The 14,910-nt window shown below is 46.4% G+C and overlaps 1 protein-coding gene across 1 annotated transcript in view; it reads left to right on the top strand.

Annotated features, from left to right (window-relative positions):
* Positions 1 to 14,910, top strand: part of vwa8 (von Willebrand factor A domain containing 8) — a 458,807-nt gene that overhangs the window by 277,849 nt on the left and 166,048 nt on the right. Inside the window, exons 24-25 of the mRNA XM_086006090.1 lie at positions 6,389 to 6,524; positions 10,156 to 10,275. Of these exons, the coding sequence (XP_085862216.1) occupies positions 6,389 to 6,524; positions 10,156 to 10,275 (256 nt within the window). The remainder of the gene's footprint in view (positions 1 to 6,388; positions 6,525 to 10,155; positions 10,276 to 14,910) is intronic.

The following is a 14,910-nucleotide window of genomic DNA, read 5'->3' as shown; positions in this document are numbered from 1 at the left end:
CATACCATTTTCCTGCTTAACCGCCTGCTGCACCTGCATGCTTACCTTTAGCGACTGGTGCACAAGGACACCCAGGTCTCGTTGCACTTCCCCTTCTCCCAATCTATTGCCATTCAGATAATAGTCTGCCTTTCTGTTTTTGACACCAAAGTGGAGAACCTCGCATTTATCCACGTTATATTGCATCTGCCACGCTTCTGCCCAATCACCCAACCTATCCAAATCATCCTGGAGTTTCTCGGTATCCTCCTCGCAGCACACACGCCCACCCAGCTTTGTGTCGCCTGCAAACTTGGAGATATTACATCTAGTTCCCTTATCTAGATCATTAATGTATATTGTGAATAGCTGGGGTCCAAGGACCGATCCCTGCGGTACCCCACTAGTCACTGCCTGCCACTCGGAAAAAGACCCGTTAATTCCTACACTCTGCTTTCTGTCCGCCAACCAGTTCTCTATCCAAGTCAACACCTTGCCCCCAATCCCATGTGCCTTAACTTTACACGCTAATCTCTTATGCAGGACCTTATCGAAAGCCTTTTGAAAGTCCAAATACACCACATCTACTGGTCCCCCCTTATCTATTTTCCCAGTTACATCCACAAAAAATTCCAGTAGATTAGTCAAGCACGATTTACCTTTTGTAAATCCATGTTGACTTTGTCCGATCCTGTCACTGTTTTCCAAGTGCTCAGCTATTACATCCTTTATAATGGACTCTAGCATTTTCCCCACTACCGATGTCAGGCTTACCGGTCTGTAATTCCCCGCTTTCTCTCTACCACCCTTTTTGAATAGTGGGGTAACATTAGCTACCCTCCAATCCATGGGTACTGTTCCAGATTCCAGCCATGGAGCCATGTTTCTGTAATCCCAATCAAATCATATTCGTTTACCTCTATTTGCGCAGCTAATTCATCCACCTTGTTCCGAATGCGCCTCGCATTAAGACACAAAGCCTTCAGGCTTGTTTTTTTAACGCTCTCAGACTTATATGAATTATTATTTACTGTGACCATGTTTGATTTAAACTGTTGAGTTCTTTGCCTTCTAATTTTGTTTTTCTCCTTCCTGTCTTTTGCTTTTTTCCTTGTTTCCCTTTCCTCTGTCTCCCTGCTCAGGTTCCCAACCCCCTGCCACTTTAGTTTAAACCCTCCCCAACAGCACTAGCAAACACTCCCCCCAGGACATCGGTCCCGGCCCTGCCCAGGTGCAAACCGTCCCGTTTGTACTGGTCCCACCTCACCCAGAACCGGTTCCAATGTCCAAGGAATTTGAATCCCTCCCCCTTGCACCATTCCTCTAGCCACGTATTCATTTGAAATATCCTCCTATTTCTAATCTGACTAGCACGTGGCACTGGTAGCAATCCTGAGATTACTACCTTTGAGGTCCTATTTTTTAATTTACCTCCTAACTCCCTATATTCTGCTTTTAGGACCTCATCCCGTTTTTTACCTATATCGTTGGTGCCTATGTGCACCACGACAACTGGCTGTTCGCCCTCCCCCTCCAAAATGTTCTGCAGCCGCTCCGAGACATCCTTGACCCTTGCACCAGGGAGGCAACACACCATCCTGGAGTCTCGATTGCGGCCGCAAAAACGCCTATCTATTCCCCTTACAATTGAGTCCCCTATCACTATAGCTCTTCCACTCTTTTTCCTCCCAGCCTGTGCAGCAGAGCCACCCATGGTGCCAGGAAGTTGGCTGCTGCTGCCTTCCCCTGATGAGTCATCCCCCCCAACAGTATTCAAAGTGGTATATCTGTTTGAGAGGGGGATGGCCACAGGGGATTCCTGCACTACCTGCCTGTGCCTCTTACTCTGTCTGCTGGTCACCCACCCTTTACCTGCGGTGTGACCAACTCGCTAAATGTGATATTCACAACGTCCTCAGCATCGCAAATGCTCCAAAATGAATCCATCCGCAGCTCCAGTGCTGCAATGTGGTCTGTCAGTAGCTGCAGCTGGACACACTTCCCGCACACATGGTCGTCAGGGACGCAGGAAGCGTCCCTGATTTCCCACATAGAGCAGGAGGAGCACACTACGGGGCTGGGCTGTCCTGCCATGACTTACCCTTTAATTAATTAATTAAAATTAAATGAATCCCACCAATTTCACTTCAATTAAATGATATACTCAAAGGCCCTTGCTTAATAGTAGTCCCCGCTACACAACAGAGACCTTAGAAACCAGAAAATTTAAGTTTAGAAAAATTTAGAAAGAAAATACTCACCAACCAATCACTTACCTGCTTCTTGGTGACGTTACACTTCGATTACTTTTTGCTTCCCTCTCCCGGAACCTGGATTGGTAAGCCGCCTCTGGTGCTCCCTCGCAGGTCCGCCGCCTCTCCGCTCTCTCGGGGCTCTGGGCCTCGCTGCTTGCTGCCTCGGGGCTGCTCCTTATGTACCGCTGCCGCCTCTGGTGCTCCCTCGCAGGTCTGCCGCCTCTCCGCTCTCTCGGGGCTCTGGGCCTCGCTGCTTGCCGCCTTGGGGCTGCTCCTTAAATACCGCTGCCGCCTCTGGTGCTCCCTCGCAGGTCGGCTGCCTCTCCGCTCTCTCGGGGCTCTGGGCCTCGCTGCTCGCTGCCTCGGGGCTGCTCCTTAAATACCGCCGCCGCCTCTGGTGCTCCCTCGCAGGTCCGCTGCCTCTCCGCTCTCTCGGGGCTCTGGGCCTCGCTGCTCGCCGTCTCGGGGCTGCTCCTTAAATACCGCCGCCGCCTCTGGTGCTCCCTCGCAGGTCCGCCGCCTCTGCGCGCTCTCGGGGCTCTGGGGAGAACTTGGGGCCTAGATAGCCGAAGGCACGGCCACCAATGTTGAAGTGATCAAAATCAGGGATGCACAAGAGGGCAGAACTGGAGGAGCACAGAGATCTCGGAGTGTTGTAGGGCTGGAGGAGGTTACAGAGATGGGGAGGGTTGTGGGGCTGGAGGAGGTTACAGAGATAGGGAGGGTTGTAGGGCTGGAGGAGGTTACAGAGGTAGGGAGTGTTGTAGGGCTGGAGGAGGTTACAGAGATAGGGAGGGTTGTAGGGCTAGAGGAGGTTACAGAGATAGGGAGGGTTGTGGGGCTGGAGGAGGTTACAGAGGTAGGGAGGGTTGTAGGGCTAGAGGAGGTTACAGAGATAGGGAGGGTTGTGGGGCTGGAGGAGGTTACAGAGATAGGGATGGAAGGTGTTGTCGACAGTGCTATCAAGCGGCACTTACTCAGCAATAACCTGCTAACTGACGCCCAGTTTGGGTTCCGCCAGGGCCACTCAGCTCCTGACCTCATTACAGCCTTGGTCCAAACATGGACAAAAGAGCTGAACTCAAGAGGTGAGGTGAGAGTGACTGCCCTTGACATCAAGGCAGCATTTGATCGAGTGTGGCATCAAGGAGCCCGAGCAAAACTGGAATCAAGGGGAAAACTCTCCATTGGTTGGAATCATACCTAGCACAAAGGAAGTTGGCTGTGGTTGTTGGAGGTCATTCATCTCAATCACATGACATCACTGCAGGAGTTCCTCAGGGCAGTGTCCTAGGCCCAACCATCTTCAGCTGTTTCATCAATGACCTTCCCTCCATCATAAGGTCAGAAGTGGGGATGTTCGCTGATGATTGCACACTGTTCAGCACCATTCGAGACTCGTCAGATACTGACGCAGTCCGTGTCCATATGCAGCAAGACCTGGACAACATTCAGACTTGGGCTGACAAGTGGCAAGTAACATTTGCAACACACAAGTGCCAGGCAATGACCATCTCCAACAAGTGAGACTCTAACCATCTCCCCTTGACATTCAATGGCATTACCATCGCTGAATCCCCCACTATCAACATCCTGGGGGTTACCATTGATCAGAAACTGAACTGGACCAGCCATATAAATACTGTGGCTACAAGAGCAGGCCAGAGGCTGGGAATTCTGCGGCGAGTGTCTCACCACCTGACTCCCCAAAGCCTTTCCACCATCTACAAGGCACAAGTCAGGAGTGTGATGGAATACTCTCCACTTGCCTGGATGAGTGCAGCTCCAACAACACTCAAGAAGCTCGACACCATTCAGGATAAAGCAGCCCGCTTGATTGGCACTCCATCCACCACCTTCAACATTCACTCCCTCCACCACCGGCGCACTGTGGCTGCAGTGTGTACCATCTACAAGATGCACTGCAGCAACTCGCCAAAGCTCCTTCAACAGCACCTTCCAAACCTGCGACCTCTACCACTTAGAAGGACAAGGGCAGCAGACGCATGGGAACATCACCACCTACAAGTTCCCCTCCAAGCCACACACCATCCTGACTTGGACCTGTATTGCCGTTCCTTCACTGTCGCTGGGCCAAAATCCTGGAACTCCCTTCCTAACAGCATTGTGGGTGTACCTGCACCATATGGACTGCAGCGGTTCAAGAAGGCGGCTCACCACCATCTTCTCAAGGGCAATTAGGGATGGGCACTAAATGCAGGCCTAGCCAGCCAGCGACGCCCACACCTCATCAATGAATTAAAAAAAAGGGTTGTGGGGCTGGAAGAGGTTACAGAGATAGGGAGGGGTGTAGGGCTGGAGGAGGTTACAGAGATAGGGAGGGTTGTGGGGCTGGAGGAGGTTGCAGAGATGGGGAGAGTTGTAGGGCTGGAGGCGGTTACAGAGATAGGGAGGGTTGTAGGGGCTGGAGGAGGTTACAGAGATAGGGAGGGTTGTGGGGCTGGAGGAGGTTACAGAGATAGGGAGGGTTGTGGGGCTGGAGGAGGTTACAGAGATAGGGAGGGTTGTAGGGGCAGGAGGAGATTACAGAGATAGGGAGGGTTGTAGGGCTGGAGGAGGTTACAGAGATAGGGAGGGTTGTGGGGCTGGGGAAGGTTACAGAGATAGGGAGGGTTGTTGGGGCTGGAGGAGGTTACAGAGATAGGGAGGGTTGTAGGGGCTGGAGGAGGTTACAGAGATAGGGAGGGTTGTGGGGCTGGAGGAGGTTACAGAGATAGGGCGAAGTGAGGCCATGGAGGGATTTGAACGATGGCTAGCATTCACTCGTGTATCAGTGATGTTGGGTATATAGGGTTCTTAGCTCTAATTATGTGGATTTAACCGCTGTTTGAACTTTTTGGGATGTTTATCAATATTGAAAATATTTTAAACAGTTTGGACATTAGCTGTACTGGAGCCATCATGGAAGATTTATCAAAATAAGCTGGCCTTTTTGTCAGTGGTGTTGCGCAGAACTAAATCAGCACATTATTTACTTTGAACCACACAGGACTGTAGCCACTGGGCCCTCTGCAGCTGCACATCCAGAATCAGTATTGTTTATAAAATACATTCCTAGCCAAAGTGAGTTATTAATAGGGATGAAGAGTTTGGCGGGATGAAAATCTTCTTAAATATCTACTTTTCTCCCTTGTACCATTAACTCCTTCATTTACCCTCACTCTAAAGTCAGTGTGTAATCAGATATTCTTAGCAATGTGAGAATCTCCATACTCCCTGTTTACGAGCAAGTAGCACTATATTTCCTAGTACCCTTTTTAGGTCTTCGTGCACAAATGAAGCAAACTAAAGGCTGTGCCTTGCTAGAACCACCCCCCACCCCCCTCAACAAGGAACTAGGCAAACATTTCTTTTTCCCTTTACCACTGAGTGACAGCCATGAGAATGCACCCTTGCATCCAAAGAGCACGAGTTAGCCGAGAGGACAGTGAAATATCTCTCTCTATCAATTTGCAGGGCTATGAGGAATGAACAAGGGAGTGGGAATAATTGGATCGCTCTTTCAAAGATGCGGCACGAACACGATGGGCCGAAGAGCCTCCTTCTGTGCTGTAGGATTCTATGCTAATGTCCTCTGTGTCACCCATCCCAACACTTTCCTCCCCAACACCTTCCAGATCATTAAATAATATGCCCAGCTATCAGCCTGCAAGTTGAGTTCCAACAAAATGGAGGGCATGGCTTTACATACATTCGTTACCAGCCCCTTACAGGAAACTCCCCCCTACCCTCCCCTTCCAGGTTATAAGTTGACTTGAACAGGCAGCCTATCCATTTCACCACAGGGAAGAGCAAGCACCACACACATTTATGGCTCCTAGTTGTGGTCTCCCCAACAAGTGGAAGCATCTTCTCCATGTCTACCCTATTGAACACCTTCATAATTTTAAACACCTTCATAATTTTAAACACCTCTATCAGGCCACCTCCCACCCTTCTCTTTCCTAGAGAAAAGAGCTGCAGCCTGTTCAGTCTTTCCTGATGGTTATAACCTCTCAGTTCTGACATCATCCATGTATATCTTTTTTGCACCTTCTGCAGTGCCTCTATATTGACACACCAGAATAGTTTACTTGGTGAGAGATTCTGTGGGAGTAGAGCTTTTTTAAAAAATGAGTTTCCTTCGTACCCAGGTGAAGGCCGTTAAACTCGGGCACATTCTGGTCATTGATGAGGCCGACAAGGCACCAACCAACGTCACCTGCATCCTGAAAACATTAGTGGAAAGTGGAGAGATGATTCTCTCTGACGGAAGACGCATTGTTGTTAGTAAGTGTCGGCGATTCACTGAAAATCCACCAGAAGATTGAAAATGCATGTGACCAAGGAAAATCATGGCCGGAATTTTCCGGGGCGGGAGTGAGCGCGATCGGTGGGGGGGTTGGGTGGGAATATTGTTATTTTTGACAGCGGGTCGGGAACCCGCTGTCATCCCGCCCCCACATACCTGTCCCCCAGGCAGGTCTGTTGTCGCGGAGCTGACCCGACCGGCAGCAGCAGGCAACCCAATTGAAATAATTATCAGGTAGTTTACAGGCACTTAAGAGCTTTTTTCCACATCTTTTTAAATTTCCCTACATGGCCACGGGATTCACAAAGCTCGGGAACCACGTCTGTCAACCTGAGGTGGGAGGTCAATGGCCATCACTCCAGCTGATTACTTGACAGCATCAAATGTACAGTAAAATCTCCCACCTGACAGATGGTCACTTTTTCAGGCAGAAGCTGTTTCTCACTGCATTCCCAGCACAGATCCTGCAGGCTGCAGTCTTTCCAGCAAAGTCTCCATCCAGTGTCACCTCATTGGAAGAACTCTCTCACCATTGACAGATTGCTTCTGTCATCTGTCCTTCACCTGCCATCTATTCCATCAGCATGGGTGCCATTTATACTGTCTCACCTTGGTCCTCCGAATCTGACCACGATGAGCCCCAACACCAGCTGCACTAGGCACACCAGCACCAACAACAACACCAACCTTCTCCGCAATCACCTGATGCTACACAGGACAGAGAGCATCAGCACCTGACCACATTGCTGCCCGGGACAGATGGTCTCCCCATGGCCACATTTACTTCACTTGATGCTGCACACCCTGGCTGCCACATGATGCACCAGGTTGACACCAACACCATAAAGCATCCCTACAATGCCCAAGCCATTTCTTTCACACTTATCAGCATTGCGGGGGGGTGCCGTTATGTCTCACCACCCACTGCAACTCACTAAGCCACTTCCAAAGATGCACACAAATCTATCTAAGAATTCAAAGTGTTAAAAATAAAGATTTTTATGTTTGACAGCGCATTAACAGAAACCTCACATAAACATTGGATAAAACACCCAAGTGGCTACCCTTGTGTGTTTGTTGGTATGATTGGACTAGGGTGAGGGTGAGTGTGAGGGGTGGCTAGTGAGATGGGGAAGTGATGATGTAGATAGAGAGGGATGGGTGGAGGTGCAAGGTAAGTTGGTGTGAGTAAGGATGTGCAGGAGTAGGATCGGGAAGGCAGAGTGATGGGGATGTGATGAGAGGCACAGCAGAATGCAGTTGAGTGTGGCTTTGTACTAGCGTTTCCTGATCTAATGAGATCATTGAAACGTTTGCGGCACTGCACCCAGGTCCTCCTGAACACATCGCTGCTTGTGCCCTCCTGTGCAATGTGCATTGGTCTCCTGAGGAGGTCTCTTCCGCCTATCGGAAGGGAAGAGGACCTCCCTGAGTGCTCTGACTCCCTCCATAAGCATGTGGAGGGAGTCATCGGAGAAACTGGGTGCAGCCCTCTGCCTCTGTGCAGTCATTTTAGTCTTTGCATCACTCCAATGCTGTAGTGCACTTAACAGCACTATGTTACATTAAACCTCAAATGTAATGTGGCCAGGGTCCCTTTAAAGATCCTGGCTAAAAATGCATCATGAATGACGTCACCAGACCTACTCCATCTAATTGGGCCAGGTAACGCGCTGGGTGGGCTTAATAGGCCCCATTAAGTTAAGTTCATTTTCAACAGCGGGATGGAGTCGCGACCGCCCCCCCCCACGGACACGCCCGCACCAGACCCACCCAGGTAGGCAAAATTCCGGCCAATATTTCTGAATAATTCCTCCAAGTGTTAATATTTTATTAATTCACTGTAAACTAAATGTATGTTGTTCATAGATTCAATGCCAAGCAATTTTTAAACACTGTAATATCAATTTCATTGAGGTTGACTGCGAAGCCAACCGTCAAGTTCGACTCCATCGAGGAGTCTGCCCGGAATGGGTCCAGAGAGGCCAAAACTAGGGGCCATAAATATAAGATAGTCACTAATAAATCCAGTAAGGAATTCAGGTGAAACCTCTTTACCCAAAGAGTGGTGAGAATGTGCAACTTGCTACCACATGGAGTAGTTGAGGCGAGTAGCATCGATGCATTTAAGGGGAAGCTCGATAAGTAAACAACAACAACTTGCATTTATATGGCATCTTTAATGTAGCAAAACGTCCCAAGCTGCTTCACAGGAGCGTTATCAAATATAAATCGACACCGAGCCACTTGAGATGTTAGGACAGGGGAGGTCGGTTTTTAGGAACTTCTTGAAGGAGGAAAGAGAGGAGGAGAGGTTTAGGAAGGGAATTCCAGAGCTTAGGGCCTCGGCAGCTGAAGGCACAGCTGCGAACAGCAGAGCAGTTAATATTGGGGATGCGCAAGAGGCCAGAATTGGAGGAGCACAGAAATTTCGGAGGGTTATAAGGCTGGAGGAGGTTACAGAGATAGGATGGGGCGAGGCCATGGAGAGATGAGAATTTTAAAATCGAGGCGTTGCGGGACCATGAGCCAATGTAGGTGAGCGAGCACTGGGGCAATGGGTGAACGGGACTTGATAGGAGTTAGGATCCGGGCAGCAGAGTTTTAGATGAGCACAAGTTTATGTAGGGTGGAAGATGGGAGGTCGGCCAGGAGAGCGTTGGAATAGTCGAGTCTGGAGGGTTTCAGCAGCAGATGAGCTGAGTTACGGAGGTGGAAGTCGATGGTCTTGGCGATGGAGCGGATATGTGGTCGGAAGCTCATCTCGGGGTCAGATACAACACCAAGGTTGCGAATAGTTTGGTTCAGCCTCAGACAGTGACCAGGGAGAGGGGTGGAGTCGGTGGCTCGGGAACGAAGTTTGTGGCACAAGGGAGAAATGAATAGAAGGATATGCTGATAGGATTGGTTGAAGGAAGGTGGAAGGAGGCTCATGTGGAGCATAAACACCAACATAGACCAGTTGGCCAAATGGCCTGTTTCTGTGCTTTAAATTCTATTTAATTCTGTAAGTGTGGCTGGGGCTGGCTTCAGGGCCTCACCGTAGGCTGGTGTTCCTGGCAGACACAGTCCTGCTGGTATCAATTCGCTAAATAATTTAGATTTTTTTAAAAACTTGGTTCCAAAGCTTTTGCAATTGGCTGCTCGGCGATTGACTGCACAGGCCTCCAAACCAGTTTAATTATTATGAAAGGCCTTCGCACAGCCTGTAGCAATGCCTGCGTCCCTTGCACCCAGCGTAGCCAAGGTGATGACTTTCCCTCGTTTGCGTATTATTATAATAAACCAGCCTATATGTAGTTGGATGTGTTGTATGTCCCTGTGTCCCCTGCCCCCCCAACACTTAGCAGCGGAAAATACCAACAGTGCAGGGGCGAGTGGGGAGCTGGCCACTTGACTCCTGCTCTATTTCCAGCCCCAGTCTCCTTGAGTTAAACTAGGCAGACTCCAGCAGAAAGTCCAAACCTTTGTTTCTTTGCAGTTTCATCGAATAAAATTTGTGGGCTTTTTTTAAAACAGTAAAATGGATGTTGTGTGATTGACAGAAGTTCTCTTCAATTATGTGATACTGTACTGAGGAATGTGATAGATTGCATGCTGGTATTTCAGATCCCGCCAGCGCAGAAGGAAGACCTGATGTGATAGTAATTCATCCAGATTTCCGAATGATTGTCCTGGCTAACAGACCAGGATTTCCCTTTTTGGGTAACGATTTCTTTGGCGCTCTCGGTAAGTTATGTGATTCAGCCCTTTATTTAGATTTACGTTAGTGTTTGTGATTTTATTGAAACTGCCACGCTTCAATTTTAATCTAGTTATGAAATCATTCTATCACAGTTCTAGAGCCAGTAGTTATTTCTTGTGTTTCCATTCATTTAACTTGTACGGTAATTTCTGAGCTTTTTATTTGATTTTGGCCTTATTTCCACGATACCTTAAAGCAGTCGGACTTTACAAACAACATCAGAATGCAAAATGTGAAATTGTTTTAATATTAGCTGATTCTTTTCAAGTATTTTTCCAATTCCCTTTTGAAAGTTACTATTGAATCTGCTTCCACCACCTTTTCAGGCAGTGCATTCCAGGTCACAACAACTCGCTGCGTAGAACTATTTCTCCTTCTCTCCCCCCTGATTCTTTTGCCAATTATCATAAATCTGTGTCCTCTGGTTACCGACCCTCCTGCCAGTGGAAACAGTTTCTCCCTAGTTACTCTATCAAAACCCCTCATAATTTTCAATTGCCCTATTAAGTCTGCCCTTAACCTTCCCTGCTCTAAATAGATCAATCCTAGTTTCTCTAGTCTCTCCACATATCTGAAATCCCTCATCACTGATACCATTCTGGTAAATCACCTGCACCCTCTGCAAAACCTTGACATCCTTCCTAAAGTGCAGTGCCCAGAATTGGACACAATACTCCAGCTGAGGCCTAATCAGTGTTTTATAATAACAGCTTCATCAACTTGCCCTGTCACCTTCAAAGATTTGTGTACATACACCCCCAGGTCTCTCTGTTCCTGCACCCCCTTTAAATTTGTACCATTTAGTTTATATTGCTTCTCCTCATTCTTCCTACCAAAATGAATCACTTCACACTTCTCTGCATTACATTTCATCTCTCATTTTTGCCCATTTCACCAGTCTGTCTATGTCCTCTTGAAGTCTGTTACTATCCTCCTCATTGTTAACTACATTTCTGAGTTTTGTATCATCTGCAGACTTTGAAATTATGCCCTGTATACCCAAGTCCAGGTCATTAATATTTATCAAAAAGAGCACTGGTTCTAATACTGATTCTGAGGGACACCACTGTATACTTCCATCCAGTCTCATAAACAACCGTTCACCAATACTCTCTGCTTTCTGTCTCTTAGCCAATTTTGTATCCATGCTGCCACTGCCCCTTTAATCCCATGGGTTTCAATTTTGCTAACAAGTCTATGATGTGGTACCTTTTCAAACACCTTTTCAAAGTCCAGAAACACGACACCAACCGTATTGCCTTTAACAATCCTCCAGTCTTCTGGCACCACTCCCATATCCAAGGAGGATTGGAATATTGTGGTCCGAGCCTCCGCTATTTCCACCCTTACTTCCCTCAGTAACCTAGGATGCATTCCATCTGCACTGGGTGACTAAAAAAAGTAGTGAGAGCTGCAAAAAGGGAATACAAGAAAAAACCTGAGGGATATCAAGGATAACACTAAAGTTTTTACAAGTATATTGAGAGAAAGAGGGTGTCTAGGGGTAATGTGGATCCCTTAAAGATAGATGCAGGTGATGTTGTAATTGAAAATAAGGTAATTGGAGACTTGGAAGATAATTACTTTATATTGCTCTTCACGTTAGAGGAAGTGGATGAAGTACCAGAAATACAAGGAAAATTAAAAATAAATAAAAGGGAGAAACTTACTTATTTAATATAAGTATAAAAAATGATAATAGAGTAAATAATGAGACTGAAGATTGAAAAATCTCCAGGCTCTGATGTTTCCACCACAGGGTATTAAAAGAAGTAGGTGAGGAAATTGCAGATGCTTTAGTCATAATCTTACAAAATTGTCTTGATTCAGGAATTGTGCCCTTGGATTGGAAAATTGCCAATGTCCCCATTATTTAAGAAGGGTAGGAGAGATAAACTGGGAATTTATAGACCTATTAGTCTAATGTCTATTGGGGAGAAGTTAATAGAATCTGTCATTAGAGACAGAGCACTTGTACAAATATGAACTCATCAGAGGGAGCTGGCATGGATTGTAAAGGGTCGAACGGTCATGTCTAACGAACCTAGTTGAATTTTTTGAGGAGGTAACTAACATGGTAGATAAGGGGGTGTCTATGGATGTTATTTATATGGACTTCCAGAAGGCATTTGATAAGGTTCCACACAAAAGACTGTTGGCAAAAATGAGAGTACATGGTATTGGAGGCAACCTATTGACATGGGTAGGGAATTGGTTAGGCGGTAGGAGACAGAGAGTAGGGATAATGGGCATGTACTGAAATTGGCAGAATGTGACAATGGTGCTCCCAGGGGTCTGTACTGGGGCCTCAGCTTTTCACTATATTTATAAATGAGTTAGATGAAGGAATAGAGAGCCATTTATCCAAATTTGCTGATGAAGCTAGTGTCACAGTAAGTAGTGTAGATAGGAGCAGAAAGTTGCAAAGGGACATTGATAGATTAAGTGAGTGGACAAAACTGTGGTAGATCGAGTTCAGTGTGGGGAAGTTTGAGGTCATTCACTTTGGACCTAAGAAGTTAGAACAGTGTATTTTCTAAATAGTGAGAAGCTAGGGACTATGGATGAGCAGACGGTTTTAGAGGTCCACACACAAAAATCACTAAAAACTAGGGGACAGGGACAAAAAATAATTCAACAAGCTAATGGAATGTTAACTTTCATCTCAAGGGGGGCAGGATTACAAAGGAGGTGGAAGTTATGCTACAGTTGTGTAAAGCTCTGGTTCGACCACATCTGGAGTATTGTGTTCAGTTCTGGGCCCCGCACCTCAGGAAGAATATAATGACCTTGGAGGGGGTCCAGTGTAGGTTCACCAGAATGAATCAGTATAGGTAGAGCTAAAAAATATCAAAAGGCAGAAAACACTGGTGGGAGTAGTTTATAGGTCCCCTAACAGTAGCTATAGCGTTGCACAGAGTATAAATCAGGAATTTAGAGGAGCATGTAACAAGAGTAATGCAATAATCGTGGGGGGGGGGGCTTTAATCTTCATATAGACTGGGCAAATCAAAGAGGCAAAAGTAGCTTGGAGGACGAGTTAATGGAATGCATTCGAGACAGTTTTTTAGAACAATATGTCAAGGAACCAACTAGGGAGCAGGCTATTTTAGATCTAGTATTGTGTAATGAGGCAGGGTTAATTAGTAATCTTATAGTAAAGGATATTCTGGGGAAGAGTGCTCATAATATAATAGAATTACATATTGAGTTTGAGAGTGATGTGGTTAAGTCCGAAACTAGGGTCTTAAATTTAAACCAAGCCAATTACGGAGGTATGAGTGGTGAGTTGGCTAAGGTAGATTGGGAAATTAGATTAAAAGATATAACGGTAGATAAGCAATGGCAACCATTTAAAGAAATAATACATAATTCTCACCAAATATACATTTCCTTGAGAATAAAACTCCACTGGAAAAGTAATACAACTATGCCTAACTAGAGAATTTAAGGATAGTATTAGATTAAAAGAAGAAGCTTACAATGTTGCCAGAAAGAGTAGTAAGCCTGAGGATTGGGAGGGTTTTAAAAATCAGCAAAGGGTGAGCAAGAAATTGATAGAGAGAAAATAGAATATGAAAGTAAACTAGGAGATTGTAAGAGTTTCTACAAGTATGTAAAAAGGAAGAGGTTAGCAAAAGTAAACATGGGTCCCTTAGAGGCAGAGACAGGAGAAATTATAATGAGGAATAAGGAAATGGCAGAGACGTTAAACAAATACTTTGTATCTGTCTTCACAGTAGAAGACACAAAAAATGTACCAGAAGTAGTGGAGAACCAAGGGTCTAATGAGATTGAGGAACTTAAAGCAATTAATATTAGTAAAGAAAAAGCACTAATGTGACTAAAAGTCAACAAATCCCCATGACCTGATGGCCTGCATCCCAGGGTTTTAAAAGAGATGGCTGCAGAGATAGTGGCTGCATTGGTTTTGATCTTCAATGTAACCCCACTGTTCAATAAAGGAGGAAGAGCGAAAACAGTGAACCATAGGCCAGTTAGCCTGACATCAGGAGTAGGGAAAATGCTGATCTATTATTAGGGATGCGGTAACAGGGCACTTGGAAAATCACAATATCATTAGGCAGATTCAGCACAGTTTTATGAAAGGGAAATCATGTTTGACAAATCTATTTGAGCTTTTTGAGGTTGTGACTAGCAGGGTAGAAAAGGGGGAACCATTCGATAAGGTGCCACACGAGGTTGTTACACAAAATTAGGGCTCATGGGATTGGGGGTAATATGTTAGCATGGAATGAGGATTGATTAAAGGACAGAAAAAAGAGAGTAGGAATTAACGGGTCATTTTCGGGATGGCAGACTATAACTAGCGGGGTACCGCAAGGATCAGTGCTTGGGCCTAAGCTATTTACAATCTATATCAAAGTCTTAGATGAGGGGACCGAGTATAATGTATCCAAGTTTGCTGACGATACAAAGCTAAGTGGGAAAGTAAGATGTGAGGAGGACACAAAGAGGCTGCAAAGAGAAATAGACAGGTTAAGTGGCAGTGGCATAGTGGTTAGCACTGTTGCCTCACAGCGCCAGGGACCCGGGTTCGAATCCGGCCTCGGGCGACTGTCTGTGTGGAGTTTGCACATTCTCCCCGTGTTTGCGTG

This window comes from Somniosus microcephalus, chromosome 14, assembly GCF_052327205.1.
Source record: "Somniosus microcephalus isolate GS21.2 chromosome 14, FLI_Smic_1.0, whole genome shotgun sequence".
NCBI classification, from domain to species: domain Eukaryota; kingdom Metazoa; phylum Chordata; class Chondrichthyes; order Squaliformes; family Somniosidae; genus Somniosus; species Somniosus microcephalus.
This window is presented reverse-complemented; position numbering and strand designations above follow the sequence as displayed.